Genomic DNA, 19,306 nt, shown 5'->3' on the forward strand with positions numbered 1-19,306 from the left:
GGTGAGGGAGGAGGACGGTCAGGCAGCGTTGGGCAGGTGAAGGTTGGTGCAGAATTAGAAATAAAAAAAACTTCTCTCCCACTTCAACTTTTCCCCTTTAACTCTCTGCAGGTTGAAGCTGTGTTGCCATGGTTACTACATTCACTGGGATAGAGCAGTCCTATAGCAGCGCGGGGTACAAAGGTGTGTGGCTGCGTTTGTTTATTTATTTATTCATCTTTAAAGGCGTGAGGCTCATTCTGCTGTTGCCAGGTGCCTGTTGTCGGGGAGATTGCTGCCAGCATGAGAGCTGGAAAGCATAGTGTCCGCAGCCAATCTTTTTAAACTGTGTCCATGTCCTCTGCCACTCTGGTTAAAATTAGGGGGCAGCTGCCCCCCCAGTTATCCTTTTCTGGAACATCCTAATCTATCCCAGCTCTTTTTTTCTGTCCTGTGCTTGGGTAACTCGTGAAACAGGACCCACTACGAGTCTGTATTTTCAGAAGCTGCTTATTTTACAACCTCACCCTGTGAGCTCAAATAAGCCTGGGCCAATTTGAGACCCTGGCTGTGACCAATGGGGTTTCTGAGAGAAGGCAAGTATTCCTGTGCACCCTGGACTGACCGTAAATGACTATCTGATACAATATGTCTCAAAATTCATAATTCATACATAATTCATCAGGGAAATGGTCATTGGTGGCTTCAGTAATTGCCAGTTGCATCCCTCAAGTTAAACACCTTGGTCTAAGGAGTGAAACCAGTACCCCCCAACTGGTACTATAAAGTAAATTCAGTTCAATACTATATAAAGCTACAGAATACAGCTACAGCTATTACATTTCTGGATACAGTGTACATTCAACAATGTCACTGGGTCTATAAATGTACAATCACATTACAATTAAAAAACTTTACAAGGCAACAGTTACAAAGTTTTAAGAAAGCGAACATCAGGATGAAGATACAAGCGCAACATGAATGTGCTCACACAGGACATGCCATACTGTTGTGTGATAATATTGCTGCAGTGCTGCAATCCCACCACCCCACCATCCCTCCACAGACTTCACAAGACCTATCATCCACATTCCCCCGATCCCCGCGGTTACGGTGCTGACACTGCAGGTTTACAGGGGCCAGAAATAACATCAGCCTGAGGTGGGGTTGCAGGGTCAAGAGAGCGCAAGGTGACAGGGTGACAGGGGTGATATGGGGTGAAAAAATGCACAGTATGTCTTGATTGCTATTGTGCTTGTAGAGATGAGTGGATGGTGATAGCTGGGCTCCTCTGTGTTCTCCACCCGTTCCAACAGACAAGCTCAGTGGCAGACCACTAACAAAGTGATGCCCAGACTTCTTCTGCGGTGCTGAATATCCGCTGAGAGACTGCCACAGCCTGTGGCGTTTGAGATTCAGGTTTGAGCCCTCGTTTGTCTGCATTAATTCCCACTGTCACACTCATCCCACCCCCTGCATACCAGCATATTTTTCATTGTTTGCACTGTTTGTCAAAACACAGAATTAGTATTACTGTTTGCTTATGTGCATCTACGTATGAGTGTGTGGGAATGTGCATGTGTGAATTTAAAGGTAAATGTATGTGTGTGTGCGTGTGTGTGTGCATGCATGTGTGTGTGTGCGTTTGTATGTGTGGCACAGTGTGTGTGTGTGCGTGTGCGTGTGACACAGGATGTGTGTGCGTGTGTGTGTTTGTGTGTGTGACACAGGGTGTGTGTGTGTGCGTGTGTGGGTGTCACACAGTGTGTGTGTGTGTGTGTGTGTGTGCGTGCATGTGCAGGTGACACAGGGTGTGTGTGCGTGTGTGGGTGTGTGACACAGGGTGTGTGTGCGTGCGTGTGTGGGTGTCACACAGTGTGTGTGTGTGTGTGTGTGCGTGCATGTGCATGTGACACAGGGTGTGTGTGCATGTGTGGGTGTCACACAGTGTGTGTGCGTGTGTGTGTGTGTGACACAGGGTGTGTGTGCATGTGTGTGGGTGTCACACAGTGTGTGTGTGTGTGTGTGGGTGTGTGTGAAGCAGAGTAAGGGAGAGCCCTGTCTGATTGTATTTGGTCTCTCATCAGGCGTACTGAGCTGTAAAATCAGCTGCCCCTGAGGTCCATCCTCTGGGATCTGTGAAGAAGTGAGCCTCATTCTGAGTCCCAGGGGCACAATGAAAGCAAACGAGCGATGCTATAGGGTGACAGCAGTTATGGGGACTCCCCTCGCTCATGGGATTTGGGGGAAAGCAAATGCTAATTCCAGGACCGTGGCAGAGAGGGTTCAAAGCACCACAGCACTGCATGTCTTGTGGCAGGGGGTCAGGGTGACACTCAATCAGGGTTTCTGGTCAAGGTCTTTAAAAGAGGACTGTAGAAATGGAATCCCTCTGTCACAGGTCCCCTGTCAGAGCAATGTCTTCTCCATATGGCGGCCAGAAAAGGGTCCACAACAATGTGTTAATCCTCTGACCCCCGAGATGGGGATCCAAGGGGCCAAAAGAGCAAAGTGATGTAACATGTTCTAAAATAAGGTATGTCTACACAAACAGAACCTATATAGAGTGTGGTATGCATGCTTCTCAGATGACCTCCATTATATTTCTTTCGGCAGCTTAATTAACAGCATCCTTTCAGCAGTTTTTTGGAACGTTTTTCTCCATTGTGTTCAATGAGAATGTTCACAAGTGGACGGGTCAGGGTTGGTCGAGTTGGTCAAAGGACAGTCAAAGTGGGAAATCCAGATCACTGTTTCCAGATCAACCATCTGTTCTGTTCTATCTTTTCTTCATCACAGCATTCCCATCAGGGTGCACAGATCTTTATCATCTCCTTGGTCCCTGAAAAGATGGAGGATGGAAAGATGGAAAAAAGTGGAGGTACTATATAGCTTTCCTTTCTAACTGGTCCTGGATCACAATCAAAATGAAACATTGTATGGAATGGTGGAGTGAGTCTTATATGAGCTGGTCTCAGATCTCTGTTGATACCTCTCGGAAGGTGATTTTGACATTCCCAACAACAGTGTCCATATGTCTCTCATAGAGTCGCAAGCATCAGTTGGATGTTTTGTTAAATGCCAAATGCCAATAATGTAATGTTTTAATCTATTCTATCTGATATGAAACCCCTACATTTCTGTTTTTTGATTGAATTTTATTAGTTTTTCCTTGTTTCCTTCACAAATATTGTTGACAACAGCAATAATAATAATAACAATGTACTGTAAAATATGGCAGAAAATGTTTATGCAGCTCAGCGATATTTCCAGCACTTTTGATACATTCTGTCACATTTGAATAGAGTAGAAAGCTTAAGAGCAATCGACAATACACCAGAGCACCTATAAATCAAAAGATATGGTATGTAACACCTGCAGGGTTAGATGCTAGGAAGTGTCTCTATAATTAATTAAAAACTTTATCAGTTTTGCTGTCCCATAAACCCCTCTAATGAGAAAACAGTATGAGCCCAGATGAGGTGAATGACTTTGATGAAGGGATAACCGTTTCCATCCCTCCGATTAGGACATTTTCCTAATGAGATTATACAGTCTGTGGCTCATAGCTCCAGCTTTGTGATATGATCTCTGAATTCCCTTCCTGTTATAGGTTTCAGCCTCGATTTGGACCACCTCCAAAATGCAGTTGACCAGTGGTTGTTACGGTCAGACTTGTTACAGTTCTGGAGCTCATTAGATGCAGGTGTGGATTGGCTTGAGGAAGGCTACAAATAACGGTCAGCCAACCTTGACCAGTAATACCCACACTTTATGACAAACCTTTTTGCCTGGCTTTGCCCTGAACAAAAAAAAAAAGATTTGTTGATGTATTTTTGTACGTGCACAAAACTATGCGGAAATTTTTGACATTTAGAACTGATTAGGTCACAGTGAACAGGAGCAGACCTACTTGGTGAGAGAGGGTGATTCATACAGCTGTAGTCTGCAGCAAAACCTAGCTCCTAGAAATGATGGAATCACTCTCTGTTGCCATGTTCTCTGAAGAAAACATAATAAATTATCCTTCACCCACAGTGAACCGATCATACAAAATAGCCTGGAAAGCACAATAAGAAAATGATTGCTTCCCAAGGTCCCTTGGGTTGTTCTTTGAGAAAAGGAAAGCCCATTGCATGTTTTCTTCTTCATTAAAACTGGGGCTGTGCATGCCCAAGTGGCTTTGACTGTAATGTAAGTGGTGACTGGAACACATGAAATGATCTGACCCATTTAATCAGGCCCAACCAAGAACCCAAACTGACAACCGGGAAACAGAAAGGGGATGATGCCCCCACTTATTCATATAATACATCCATGCTATTAATGCAGTGGAGATTAACACAGAATATGTTGCTTATCTTCTTGTATTCACAGACATCCACTTACCTGCAACAAACTCAGTCTCTGTCATAAAAAATAACTATATTTTCTTTGCAGCAGGTGCTTTTGTTGGTGTTTTGTTGTATTTTTCAAAGGCCTACGTAAATCAATATTTCCTCAGTTTACATTTTAGATGATGGATAAATTGCTCATATGTGTGATACTTTATTTAACTTCTACAAGTAAGCTAATTATTAAACCCATTAGATAGCAATCACAGATAACATAAACACAAACTATTAAAATATTGTGTTTTTCTGATAAATAAATTAATAAATGAACTGACCAAACAGATTAATAGGAAAAATGACCTTGAAAAATGAATCATAAAAAAATAAATTTCTTCATAATGTCCAGCCAACATTTGCATCTGTCTCTAGTAGTGGCTTTGTAAAGCTCCAGAACTCTGATATCTCGTTCAAATTTTCCTGTGAAAATTATAACTCTGGTTAGATTTTTAAAATAATCTTCCAAACTGAGGATGTCTTCTAGGCATATTTTAAATAATGGAGAATACCATAATCATAAATATTGTAATTGTTTTATTTTTCCGGCACTTCATCATACACTAATCAAATCATATTAATTAAATCACATCTAATAACTTCACATAATCATGTGCCTTTGGGCTCAGACAATAATGAGCAAAATATACACTGTGCTTTTAATGAATTCATTTACTAATTCAATGCAGGCCGATGCAGCCATGTGATAGCCATTGAAGGGGTATGTCTTGAGGGGCCGGGCAGGGCTATGCCTGCTTTCTGGAGCATCATTTCTGATTGATCCCTGATCACGGCAGGCACAGATGGTGGGCAGGAGCGGAGATACACTTCTGCACTGCGGGGGACCATAAAAGAGAATATCATCGCCATAAAGAAGCGCCGTTTTATTATCGCAGGAGGCTTTGATACAAGAAATACTCCAGTTTCGTTATTCCCTGTCTGATGTTAACCAGCACCTTTGTTGCTCACCATGTTTCCTGCTGAGACGTCTTGTTCGCTGAAATGTCAAACCTGCGTGCCAAGATTCTGAGTATGGCACTGCCTGTCTGTGCAAGAAGTGAGGGTGGCCCACCCCTCTCCTGAATGCCATCAGACGCTTCCAGACTAACCCCCCAGGACATTTCAGGGCATGTGACTGGAGACAGCACGAGCGGCTGCGGACAGGTCCAGCAAAGCACATCTGTGCGTGAAAAATTAGTAGTAGAGGAATGTCACACTCTTGCAGGCACTCCTCCTCCTGCTTCAGTGTGTCAACAGATGGATGATCTTCGAGGCTCTCTGTGTCCCCCTAAAGAAAATAATACAGTGCTCAAGGCACCTCATCAGCTTCTGCCCTGGCCACCCATGTCCATTCCAGCAGATTGGGCCCTCCTCCTGTCCCAGAAAGCCCTCACAATAGCCATTCTGTTCCTCATCACTTTCTCCCAGCAAGTTCATATCTTGCCAAGGAAAAACAAATGCTCATTGTGCTCAGCTTCTGTTCCTAGCCAAAGATAGGCTCTGTTGTTCAGACCCATCCATTTATTGCACTTTCACACACTGATGCCCTGCTCTGTTATGCATGACAGTAACTCAGTGAGGAAGAGACATTGCATTTCTTGCCTGATCACGATTATGAGTCAGCTATTAGTTTACTCTCAAGGGGTATGTGTTAGGGATAGGGTGGGGTGGATTGTGTGAATGGATGTAGGGGGACAAGAAATAACTGAAAATAATGAAAATATAACATCTGAATTAGCCTCTGAAAATGGATGCAAGAAAATCTGTTGCTTCTTAATTTGTGGAAAGAAGCTTTTTTTCATTACTTTGTGAATCTGAATTTTTTTTGGCAGTTTGAATGTTGTGACATCAGGGAACATTTAGTCTAATGGCGTTTATAAGGGCAAGAGAATGGTTAGCTCCTGGTGGTATTAAGTGTTGTGGCTCTCTTGGTTATGTTCAGTATTTTGGGTCAGTGCACTGGGGAATAAATGAAAACTCAATCACTGTTGTTCTTGAGGCTGAGAGACACAGACTGCATTAATCAATGTCTTTACTTTGACTGAACCAAGGTTTTTTCCATCCTTATTGAAACCTGAGGACCTTCTGGATTCATTTGCAAATATATTTTAAAAATAAAAGTGAATATTCACTTTTCAGTTATTTAAATATGTATTCTCAAGAGATCTGACTCTTTGTTGTACTGGAAGCAGTTGAAATTGTACTTCTCTCTAGGGTCTTTCAGCGCACTTATCCCTGGTTAAGGGTATGCACTTTGTTGTACGTCGCTCTGGATAAGAGCGTCTGCCAAATGCCATTAATGTAATGTAATGTAAAGATCTGGCCACAAATTAAGTTCTGCATATTGTCATATTGCGTGAACGTCCACAGTAGTGAGATGCAAACTACTCCCAAGAGCAAAACCTCATTTACATGTAGGATTACTAATGATTATGATTGGGTCTGTACACATGTTCATAAATACAACTGAGAGACAATCCGTATTAAGCCCCTTTAATTCCCCGCATTTAAAAATCAAAGCAGAAATTGTGACTTGCTATATGGACACATGATTAAACTGCTGCATTCATGTGTGACAGATTGGATAATGGTGGATGTCATTAAAAAAAGGAAATTGTTGGTAATGGCTGGCTGAACAGTCTGGCAATCCAAGGTTACTGTATGTGCTTGTATTTAGTTTACTTCGCTCATGATGGAGAAGGAGATTCCTTCACGTATGCTTGTTGAATTGACATGGAAGCGAGGCGGGAGACAACCGCTTGTAGCACATGCAAAACGCCCGTCCCTCGCCCTTACCACGGCAATTTATGCGCTCTGTCGTCCTGTGCTTAGCAGCAGGCATCCAACACTCCCACAATAACATCCTTGACGTCATAGTCATCACTCCCGTCGGAGATGCAGCTGCGAAACTGCTATAGTGTGGATTGAAGGGGATAGCGAAGCGGCGGTGGCAGCCATCTTACAGACCGACCGTATGCGCCCGGATTGTTTTGTACGGTTCAGTCAGGCAATACATTTGTATCCATCAGAATAAATAACTCGATTCTAAGTTTTTGTTTTTCTGTAGAAAAACGGCATGTATTGTCGAAGATACAAACCACCCTCATCTATAATGGGGTTGGTCCTTGGAATAATATGTGTGGTGGAGGCAGCTAAAGGTATGTCAGAAAGCAAGGATATCTGTGATGTGTCTTTATCGATATAATTTTAAATGTCATTGAAAATGCGGATTTCATATTGACTGGTAAATAGTGTTGTCTAGCTGGCCTAGCTGGCTCAAAAACAGATTGGCTATATTTACCTCTGTGGTGATTTATTTGGGGATGCTGCGCGAGCTCATCCAGCCTCAGAGAAAATATGTAAATATAGCTTCAAAACAGTGATTCGATGGTAGAAAGTTACACCGTACTTTAATCTTGTATAATATCCACAATGTTTATCAGTCATTATTCAGTTTTCTTTGCATTTTTAACCACCCATTAAAATAAGTACATTCATAATGATCTATTTTGCAACTGGCCCTACGCTTGCATTTTGGCTTACAAGGCGATTTGCATTCTCTCCCTTTTCATAAAATGTACAAGCTTTTTTTGTACTAATAAGGAATGAACTTATGGCACACTGTTTCACACTGGAGCCAAATTATATCAAATCATTCAAATGCCTTCGAGCACCTGCCACTTCAGTGCCTGCGTAGTCTGCACTGACGAAGATAATTTCATAATGTCCTGACAGCATTTAAACACACGTAATAACCCCCACCGCCTTCATTTAAAATACGCAATATCTGTTGGCCACGATATGTATAACCCAATGCATTTGTTATCAACTGTGACTGTTTGAGCATTGCTGTGTCGGCTAACATAACCAATGTTCTGTCGTTGTTTGCGGGTAGGCTGCATGGGGGTAGCCTATAAGATACGCATTGCAGATCCTCTCACGTTCGGCTGCTTGGAGAGGAATTTAAAATGAATGCGCCAGATATGTGAGACAATGCAAATATAACCAACTTGAAATATTTTATAAAGGGGCAGTATTAGAGATTTACATTTCATTTTCGTTTCAGTGTAAAAATGAATAAATGCATATTGCATTTTATATTGGCTAACGTTACCTTGACGTTGGAATAAACTGCCTATTCCGGCCAGATATCGGTGAAATAACTCAATTTCGAGGCTAACTCCTGCTGTGCAAAGCTCTGTAATTTGGAGATTTGGCAGTTTGACTGGGATCATTATTTAGCTAGGTCCGTAGGTGAACATCGGTGCAATGCAATTGCTTCAACAACTGACCGACACCCTGGCCCCGCTCTCTGCCATCAAAAAGTTGTTAATAATAGTCTTTTGTGATTTTTCGGTTTGCACAGTGAATCAAACGGTATTAACCCAGCGCATATAAATACTAATATATGCGTTTCTAAAGCCGTTGTTAAAAAGCGCACGTAGTTCGTTTGACCTTTTGTATTGCTTGGGTGAAGGGAAACTGGGAATCAATTTTCTCGAATCCCGTGTACGTTTGCTCGTGCTAACGCGGCTTTATGCAGGAATTATTTCTCAAACATCAATCAAATAGGTCTAATATTCAAGCTAGGTACGTAGGTGAACACAAAAGGATGTGGAAAATTACCTTAATGTTGTCAACTATATAGGCCTACTGAGTTATATCAAACAATCCTTAATGCTTTTTAAATTATTGTTTGCAAGTATGGTGATATTGCTGAATTCTGACACGAATGATGACTTGTTAGGAACACAGCTGGGCATGATCGTTTTAAAGCATCACCCAGAGGGCATTTTCTATGCATCTTTTCAATAACGCAACCAAAATTAGTTAAAGGGCGTTTGCCTGATGTTTTAATGTGTGGGCCCTACATTTCACACAGTATGCCACAAACCTTTAACACAAAATTAAATACTGAGAGTCTTCCTCTGAGGGCCAGGGCAGCAGATGAACATGACTCAATTGGGGAATCACTTCCAGAATGTTACAGGAATGATGTTTCCAAATGGTCATACAAATGCTGTTCCCTGACATGGTGGTGCTGTCCCTCTCACTGCAAATAACCTGCTGCCAGTAAATAGTGGGTTTACTCCATGTTAATTGGGGGGGAAAGACGCCTTTAAAAATGTTTTATTGACAACAATATTGCTTTTCAACATACAGTACATTATCTTTAGAAAAAAAAATTACTCAAACCGGCAAAAAATGCTTGGACTTGTTTACTATATGGAAAGAACTGAATTAACTGGGTTACTGTAGTTTTTCATATTTTACATAGCATAATAATACTGCAAAATTATATGTCAAGATTGTGCATGTTGTATTAAAAGCTACTCGCAATGCAGTGTAACTACGATGACTATGTCACTGTCGCTTAAACAGGCTTTCCAGTTTAGGCATATAGTTGTGTTTCTTTCACAGAAATGACAAAATTGCAGGTATTATTGCTGCACACATGAGCAATACTACCCATTTCCCAAGACTTGTGTTTGCTACGTAATTGCACTAACCTATTCTGGAAATATCCTTTTCTAAATATGTTTTTGTATGTCACTGAAATAATAAGCCGTTAAAAGTGCTTTGAGCCTGCTTGACCTTTGGTGCTTTTCTCATTATATGCTTTGCTGTTTTTGCACATGGACTTGTGAAGTTTGAAGGATAGGGAGTGATGAGAGGGATTATTCTAGCTACATCAATGAAAGGTAAAGGTTACCGTGTATTAATGCACTGTGATTTCACCATGCATTTATATAGCCTATTCACCAGGTGTGTCATCTTCATCATGACTGCTTGTAGTTGAATACTGTTCATTACTACCCTGGAAGGCAAGGAAGAATTTATCTACATTTTCCTTTTTGTTCTCAAGGTTGTTTGCAGATATGAACAGGTGTGTTTTGAATGGACATTTCCCATTATTAGGAAACAAAGAGCTTACAATGGCCAAATTTCATTTTACTCTGAATGCCTATGTGGCACACTCTGCCCCGACAAAATGATACATTTTCTAGTAAATGTGGTTTAGCACAAGGTTGGAGCAAGGGGTCAGCCTTAATGCATTATTGTTTTTCCCTCTCTCATGACTTTAGTCTGCTTGAAATATGAAAGGACTGTTTCATTCAGTTGAGGCAATTCTAATATCTTGAGGCTTTTTCTTCTTTCTGTATTGACACTGATTCGAATATTCCATCACCTTGCATAGTTTGATGTTACTTTTCTCAAAGGTATTTGGTCTCATGATGATGCTACTTCAGTTTTCCTTTCCAATGTATAATATTTGTACCTTTATGTTGAGCTAAACTGTATCTGTATAAGTGTTATGCCTGTAAGGTGTGCCTGTTAGACCCTCTGCAGTTCATTTACATGCATCTGAAGGGAACTACAAGTGACATATTCAGTCAGAATGTATGTTCTCATGTTTCTGGAATATTCAGGTCTGTTTTAGAGCTGATTAACGATGTAAGTTATATTTAAGTTTGTAATCATACAGTATCTGCCATTTTGCTTTGATTTTCTTTAGATAAGACAGACCAGTGGAAAAAACAGGATCTTTTTTTTGCACAGCATGTGACACATTTGGATCAGCTGCATTATAATTAGCACTAGTGGTTGATGTGATATACAGAGAATGTGTGAGATTGAAGCAGAGATTTTTTTGGTTGGAATCTATCCTGTGCCACAGCTGAAGAAGCCTTTCCCTCTGCATGCGGTCCTGGGAAGCAGCAGGCTTAGTTTGTGCTGGCTATGAATTATTCAGTTGTGTCAGTTGTGTCGGATGTCCGTCTTCAATACCTTCATAATTCATTGCCTCCTATACAGGGAAGAATGGGTTTTAAAAATGTAGTATCTGCTCATACTGTATTTTGTATACAGATTATTTAAAGCTTTCTTTTTAAAGTTCCTTTGGTTTCAACCAGTCTTTGTACTGTATTGAAGGAGAACTGAGAGAAATCAGTAGAATGGTTTGGCACAAGTGCCATGATTGACACCTTACTCTCCCAGCCTCCCAGCAAAATGCTGTGCTTGGCTCTACCAGGTCTGAGCATGCAAGCAATGTGGCACACATGCAGCCCATTACCGTATGCAATGCAGAACACAGGATCTTAACACCTCATTGCGAACATAGGCTTCAAGACAACACTGATATGTTTACTGAGGTAAACTTGAAGTTTTCTGTTGGCAGTATAAAGTCCTGAGGGTTTGGTGTTCACTAATTCTGTTCATGGTGTGCACTGGCGTGATTGCTGTTTTGTCACTACAGCAAAGATTTTAACCACGTCTGCATATTTCTCAATATGGCAATCCAATCTCATTAATAATGTATTATTTTGTATATAACGATATTGTTAATGTGTGGTTAATGATGTTTTTGTAAGTTCAGTGCTTCACAAAACTGCACCATATATTCCAAAATGGCGCCCAATGTTTGTCAGACCGGAACAACAGCAGTGTTCACCTTTGAATTGAAGGTTACATTGATTATCAGTCAGCAGTTGTTTTGTTCCGTTTTTTTGTTTTTATTGCTATGGTTTTAATCGCAAACCATGAGTCCTTTTCTATATGTCTGAACTGACTGAGCTTTCCCATGGTCGTCTCCTTTCATTCAGTTCTGTTAAGCGGCATTGTGCGTGATTACTCATTTTAAGCTTTGTCTCTAGGCAGAGTGCCTATTCTCAGCCATACACTTCAGACTCACCCTCTTCATATTGTTGTTACTCACGCTAATGGTAACTGGGAGCCTGTGGGAAACTGGCACGTAGTTAGCAGAAAGTGGTTTCACTGGTAACCTGAGGAACGCAAGCCAAAGCACACCCCTGGTGAAGTTAGCCAGTTTATCCACCGCTGTTGCCTATGACCACAGTCTGCTAATGACCTCACGGTAGCCATGGTCTGAATCATGGTCTGATTTCTCGGCACCCTTGATTGATGCCGGTAATTATATATCTGTAGCATTTGTTTTGAAAGCAGAACATCTAATTCTATCAAGATTTGGGGACAGGCAGTAAGGTATGTTGTTCATTTATTTATCGTCCATGGCAGTACATTACCCTCAAGTCACTCACTGACCCAAACCCACTTATTACCCTCACCTTGTAAAATTACTGGGAGAAATATTTGTTTAATTTTATTCATATTGAACTTGAGGATAACGAAAATGGAGTCAGATCAACACAATCAAGCATGAAAGCCTTCAGCTTTCAATTGAGTCTTTTCTCAAGCATTTGCCTTGCAGCTCTTCAGTCATTCGGCTCCTTTCACATTTGACTGAAATGGTGTCGCTCTTGCGTGGGCTTGCAGCTTGCTTACTCAGCTCTGTTTGCACAACGTGAGCAACTGCCTGTGAATAGGTGCATGTTATCTTCTCAGGTGAAGACTGTGCAAACAGTACAAGCCAGACAGTCAATATACAGTACTCACACGAGTCAATAGCTGCACGTGCAAGAGCACGCAAGTGACTTGGGTTGAGGTTAAAGCAGCGGTAGATTGTTTGTTGTTGTCCCTGTTATTATAATTCTCACCTTATTCTTTCCCCACCCTACACTAAACTATCCAATACCAGAGATGGACTTCATGAAACCCATGGTGGGTGAATCCATTGACCGTCAATCATTGGTTTAAACCATCAAAGTGATTTGATCGCAAGTTGGTGGTAGGTCCATCATGTGGTTGGTCCATCCATTATGGGGCCTTGAACCCGCACTTGAAGCGCTGTCTCACTTGTGAGACTACTAGTTCTCTGATAAGAGAGACCATTAAAGCAGCAAAGGGAAACAAGCTTAAAAGTAGTCGCTGCCTATTGAAATCATAGATTGAGTGGATCTCATTTTATTGTTTGATTTCTTTTATTTGATTTTACATAATCATTTTTGTAATAAAAACGTATATTGTATGAGTGTGAAGTTGAAACAGTGAAAATCACTCCACTGTCAGGTTCCAGAGGCCACATTGAGCCACCTGGCCTAACCTCCCATTGACAGTTCAGCCCAAATAAGGAAGTATTTGCCTTGGTCATTATTATCAAATTATCAAAAAAAATTTCCTTTTTATTTTCAGTGGCTGTTCCTGCTGCTTTGCCCTGCTGGCCAACATTGACACATCAGCTATCACTTCTGATGTTCTTCGCATGTCAGATTGGAGGGTGGCAACAGTAATAATTGGCGAGGACTGTTCTTGTTCACGCCATGCGACTTGCTAAATCGCGCCTGGGTCTTCGTCTCCCGGAAATGAATCATTCACCGATCACCAAGCCAGGCACAGAATGGGCAACTACCATGTAAAGCAATCGCAAGGCTGGGTGCATTTTTGTTTTTTTGCAACTTAGTTTGAATGTATGCCTTTGGTGCCTTGGTCAGGCTATTTATATTGTCCCCATTAGACTTAAACAAGAACACAATCCTGCATTACAAATCTAAAATGGTCCACTTTAACATGAGTGAGCTTATGGAGCTTATCAAGTCGTAGCATAAATCAGAGTTCAGATGCCTAGGTCTCATACAGAATACCTGCACATGAGACCACAACACCTGCAGTATTAGTCTAATGATAAACTCAATGACCGTTGTGATGGCCATAGTGACGACGACAATATGCAGTGAGAGTTCACGTGCGAGGCTTAAATAAAGCATAGCTGATAATGGGGTTTGCCGAATCTCACTGAGGGATCGTGTTACAGTGCCAGCCGTGTGTTGTTCCAGTCTCCAGTTTCCCGACTAAAGTTTCTTCCCATCCGCTCCTTCAGTGTCCCCCCCCCCCCCCCAAACAGTCACCTAACATTTTTTACCCCTTCTTTTTTTACAGTTTTATATACAGTCTTTACCAGAAGCAGCGTTTAGGCAAATGAGCCGTGCAATCAATTTGGCATGCCAATGGGGCCTAGCCCATTGTGCAAATGCTGAACTGTTGAAATGACTCATGGATTACTGCACTGCTATAGAAGATTATTACTGAATCATTTTTGGAGGTGATCTACGGTTAAAGCACCTGTGTGTTGGCTCAGAAAAGCTGTCCCCGGAACAGAATGAAATTCTTCCGTCTGTGTTTACTTCATGATATTTTTAAAATTCCTGCAATATTTTTCTGCCAGCATGCCATTCCTCACTGTTTTCTTTTGCCACTTGAGGCTAAAATAGTGACATCAGCACAGATTTTTCCTTTATTTTTGGTAGGAAAAGCAGTTCATTACATAATTCTGCTTGCCATTAAATACAGTTTAAGTTGCACAACTTACACTGTGTTACACATTGTGATGCATGCTGTTTATGCTGTTTATACTGTTTATTCAACTGTATTTTGTTCAGTTTCATAGGAGGAATCTCTTGTTCAGTAAAATCAGTGTGAAATTACTAACATAACAGCACGCTTCCTGATAATTAAATCCTTAAATTCCTTACTGATTTGGCAATTCCGTGAGTTCCAGCCTGTTTATTTGGAGAAGACGAGCAGAAGAGCGCAGGTGTAAAGCTGTGGATAGTCAGATGTGTGGGTGCAGGATGTGACAGGTGTGTGGTAAATCACAGGCTGTGCTGAGGCTGGACGTCATGAGTGAGGCTCCCCGGTGTGAGGCAGTGCTGCAGGGGACGGCTCTGCCACCTCAGCCTCTCTGCTTCAGAACAGCCTCTCTGCTTCAGAACAGCCTCTCTGCTTCAGAACAGCCTCTCTGCTTCAGAACAGCCTCTCTGCCTCAGAACAGCCTCTCTGCTTCAGAACAGCCTCTCTGCTTCAGAAGAGCCTCTCTGCCTCAGAACAGCCTCTCTGCCTCAGAACAGCCTCTCTGCTTCAGAACAGCCTCTCTGCTTCAGAACAGCCTCTCTGCTTCAGAACAGCCTCTCTGCTTCAGAACAGATGCTGCAGACATAAATCTGCGTCCCCGCCAGCATACGCCCCATACCTCTGCGCTTTGTGAGCGCCGTCTGGCCGGCCCCTGGCCTCGGCACTGAATGAAACGGGAGCTTCCCATTATGGTATGGCATGTCACTGGGAATCCATGACTGGGAACGAGGGGAAATTCTTCAGGCTTCGTGGGTGACTCAGGTGGTAAAAGATATTATCTGTGAAACAGGCTGGGCATCTGTGTCACCGCTCAACTGTGTGCCAGAGTCTGCTGCGGCAGCCTGTCCTCTTCCTGCCCAGGGAACGGTGGGTTCAAGTTGGTCAGATGTCCTTGGATTGATAGGAATATGGGAGCGTGCTTTAGCTGCTTGGTGCATGTGGGTGGTGTAACAAACCCCTGAGGCACAAATATGGTGGTTTAATATGAAGAACAGAGCACTGGTGTGCTGGGCAGTCTGTTGGTGACGTGTAGACATTTATCCGGAAATGCTGGAAATTAAAGGTTATTTTAATTAAACCTGTCATATAATCGTTCCTTACAGACATTGGTTCAGAGATGATGATTGTAAATGATAATAATCAGCATCAGGATTACTGCTTTCTGAAGTTGAATGGTATAATTTTGTCATCATACTTACTACTGTGTTGATTTTGCAATATCACTGCCAATTGCCCCATGTGAAAAATGCAATTAAGCGACAGATCCGTTCACCGAAAAGCTTAAAATGTATGTTTTTTTGTGCTGTTGGTAATGAATTGAGATACAGAATGTATGTATGTGTGCTGTGCATTTGTGTGAAGTACAGTGCTTGTTTACCCGCTCTGCAAGTCACCTGTGTGGCTGTTGCTTTCTCCCATTGTCTGATCTTCCACTATCGCCATTTCTACATGTCCATTGTCCATTATTGTCCATTATTTTAACACCTTTTTGAAAATCTAAAGAGTGTTTGGTCACTATTCACATGGAATTTATTTTCAGCAGAGATGGGGTGGGGTGGGGTGGGGTGGGGTGGGGGGAAATTATGAGGGAGGCTTCTTCCATAATAAATCACAACCCACAAGACTGCAACAATGGGGATAGTTACAGAGACTGTACTGTAGATGTCTGAACCCAGCAAAGCTCTTGCCATAGGTGTTTACCCCTGATTTAAGCTGATTTAATCATTTAGCCAATGATTAAACCTCATATCATTTTGGTCTGAAATTATTTACATTTAAATTGTCATAAATTGTGCTTAAAAAACAACAATATACATAGAGGCTAAATGTTCTGCTGGGTGTTTGTATGTGCATTAATACTTGCTGATTATGCTTTGAGCACAGAATGAATATCAGGCTCAGATGCTGGACGCAAATATGCATGTTACTGTTTGTATGCGCTCTAGATGGCGTTTACATTGGTAAAGTGCATAGCCGCTCCAGGTGAAGTGCATAGCCATTGTATTTATTTCATCAATTATTTTGGGTCGATTCAAATCCTGTGAGACTGTGCCAAGGCTGCAGGGCTCTCCGAAATGATATCACCCACATGAAAGGTCATCAGTCCCATGGCCATCTGATCAGAACAGCTTCCCCTCACAATGGGCTTACTGCCAGCTCAATAGCCATGATAAGCAAGGGTGTACAACTGATAACGGAGTTGTTTTAAATGGCTTATTTGGCTGTTGAAACGGAAGATGAACCGGATAACATTGTATCAGGGCAAATGCATATTTATTTATTTCATTTTATTTTATTTTTTCATCCCACTACTTCCCAGACTGGGAAGTGTGCAACTGTAGTCACCTTAGTATGATTTATATGAACGACTTTGCATGAGGAGCCTAAATCTGATTATCCTGGTTCTGCACTGATGTGGACCTTGCAACCTGAACAGAGATGTCCTTCCCATTTTGGGTCATGTCGTGGCTGCTGTTAAGAAGGTTTTACAGAATGACGGGCTTTGCTTCTGGCTTACAGACGGCACAACTGATGGACTGCGTCCAGGTCACTCTGACATTGTCAAAGAGTAGCATTGGCCTTGGATGTCATTCTCTTAATAAGCAGTATTGGCATATTCACTGCAAGCCAAGAGATGCACCATTTTATTTCACTCTTATGTCTTATGCTGTTTGACAGGCATGCCGGAAATCCATTTTGGATGTGAACTGAATACATTATTTGAGGCATACTACTTTGCTAAATTTTTGGGTGGGACATGAACAAGTCCATAATTGTCCATACCTGTAGCTGAGCAGAGCCTTTTTTGTTGTTTTGAAGCTTTTAGGCTCTGATTTTTAAAGTGATTTTTCTTCCCAATATGGAATGTCCAATCAATGCACACCCAGTGCTCATCACAACCTCTCGAGAAAGCAGATTAACTTTCCTCCGAAGCAAAGTTAATCTGCCTCTTCTTATTCTACTGCAGAGTCAGAGGAAGACTCTTTGTGTGCCACTTATTCGAGCATGATGATTTGCCATCGTCCCGCCCGCTGCATGCTCACCGCTAACGTATTGTCCGTTAGCTCTACTCATGGTTTCCAGTTAAAATGGCGACAGACGGAAGAATAAAATCCTCTGGCCGTGCTCAGGGAAGTCATGTGTTGCTGCCGCCCTGTCAGGGATCAGCTGTGTTCCTGTTTCAGCTCGGGGGGTTACACAGGGGCTTATTCCGGCAGCTCTGGGACAAAGAATCCCCCAGAATTCCTGTCAGTCACAGACCGTGCTGGCCGCCATCAGGGCAGGCCTGGGAAGGCACAGCCAGGCTCTTCATTCGTCTTTCCACCCTCCACTCAGCTGCATTCCTCCTCTTTCATCTCCCTATCCTGAAAGATGGAGGGATGAGGGGTGTTCAGAAGGTCTCCTCCACGCTTTTGGGTTTGAGTTAGTCTTAAATAATAGCGGGGTGTTTTAAACGTTTTAAACTTGGCAAAAAGCAGAGTGACCATGACAAGCAAGAAAACCTCTCCGCTTACGAAGATGAGAACATGTTAAATGTAGAACTTTTATGTCTTGAAGGGACAAAGAAACGAGCACAACTCCCAATTGTGGAACTGTCTTCATTGTTGTCACCTTAATTATTTGCGTCCGTTTCGTTCTGGAGTGCCGTTCCCATGTGACATAAAATGATTACTGTTGCCAATGTCAGGCTCACAACTCTACTATTTAATTGTGCCAATATTATCTCTGTCTGCTGCTCATGTCTTTGTCGACTGTGAAAGAAAATTCATTTTAATTACTGAAGGAATGTGTTTGGTATCATCTAGTCATTCAAGCTCAATTGTCAGTTTTGTCTCTGCCTGGTAATGTATTATGTCTAAGGTGCAAAATGGGTGCTCTTTTTGCCTCCTCTTTGCTACTAGACGGCAGATGGCGTCATTATTGTAACCTCCAAAAATCACCCGTCAAACACGAAATGTGTTAATGGTGTGCACAAACAGTGGGATTATGATTAGATTTGTCAAATTTTGGATTTATTTATTCTATGAATAATGAATCTGCCATTGACAGTGAAGAGAAGTGAATCTGGCAGTTTGAGGGGCATCACTGCGTTATGCATCGTGTAGGAAGAGTACAGGAAGCTGATTGGATAGCGGACGAGTCGGCATCACTTGTGTCGCTGTAGGAAATTTCCATGGCTGATGAGGGACAGGCTGTTTCACACTCTCTGATGTAGCCAAGCTCAATCCCCCCCCCCCCCTCCTGTTTCCCTCGCTGCCCATGCTGCAGTGGGAAATGCCATACTGAGAGCTGCTTAGCAATCTGCAGTCTGCCTTTGAAGCCCAGCACCATGTTCCTGCAGCTTTTACTGCTGCGGCAGCTAAAAGGGGAGCTGGCAGAGGCAGTGCTTTTGTCTCTTAAGCTGGGTGAACTGGACTGATGGCAGATGTACTGGTTCCGGACACTGTCTGACCTATAAGATGAAGCAGCGGCCACTCTTCGATCACTAATTGCTCCTCATCTCTGATGCTTCAGTGTTACCTTATGAGCATTGGGTCACATGGACGCTCATATCTTTTCTTCAGGCTTGGTATTTGCTTAGACCCACTTACCATTCAAAATGACCAGAGCTGTAATGTATCTGAAATGATACCAGTTGCATGGTGACATTGCAGTCGTAACGGATCTCTCAA

The 19,306-nt window shown here is 42.2% G+C and overlaps 1 protein-coding gene across 4 annotated transcripts in view; it reads left to right on the plus strand.

Annotated features, from left to right (window-relative positions):
- The first annotated feature begins 7,308 nt into the window (after positions 1–7,308).
- LOC133109887 (calsyntenin-1) overlaps positions 7,309–19,306 on the plus strand; it is a 35,640-nt gene continuing 23,642 nt past the window's right edge. For 2 of the 4 annotated variants that reach the window (XM_061219617.1, XM_061219619.1), the window contains exons 1-2: positions 7,309–7,359; positions 7,435–7,525. In XM_061219617.1, coding sequence (XP_061075601.1) covers positions 7,342–7,359; positions 7,435–7,525 — 109 coding nt within the window. In that variant the 5' untranslated portion in view covers positions 7,309–7,341. The remainder of the gene's footprint in view (positions 7,360–7,434; positions 7,526–19,306) is intronic. The other 2 variants (XM_061219620.1, XM_061219618.1) reach the window with 2 other exon arrangements.

The sequence above is a fragment of the Conger conger genome, chromosome 14 (assembly GCF_963514075.1).
Source record: "Conger conger chromosome 14, fConCon1.1, whole genome shotgun sequence".
NCBI lineage: Eukaryota > Metazoa > Chordata > Actinopteri > Anguilliformes > Congridae > Conger > Conger conger.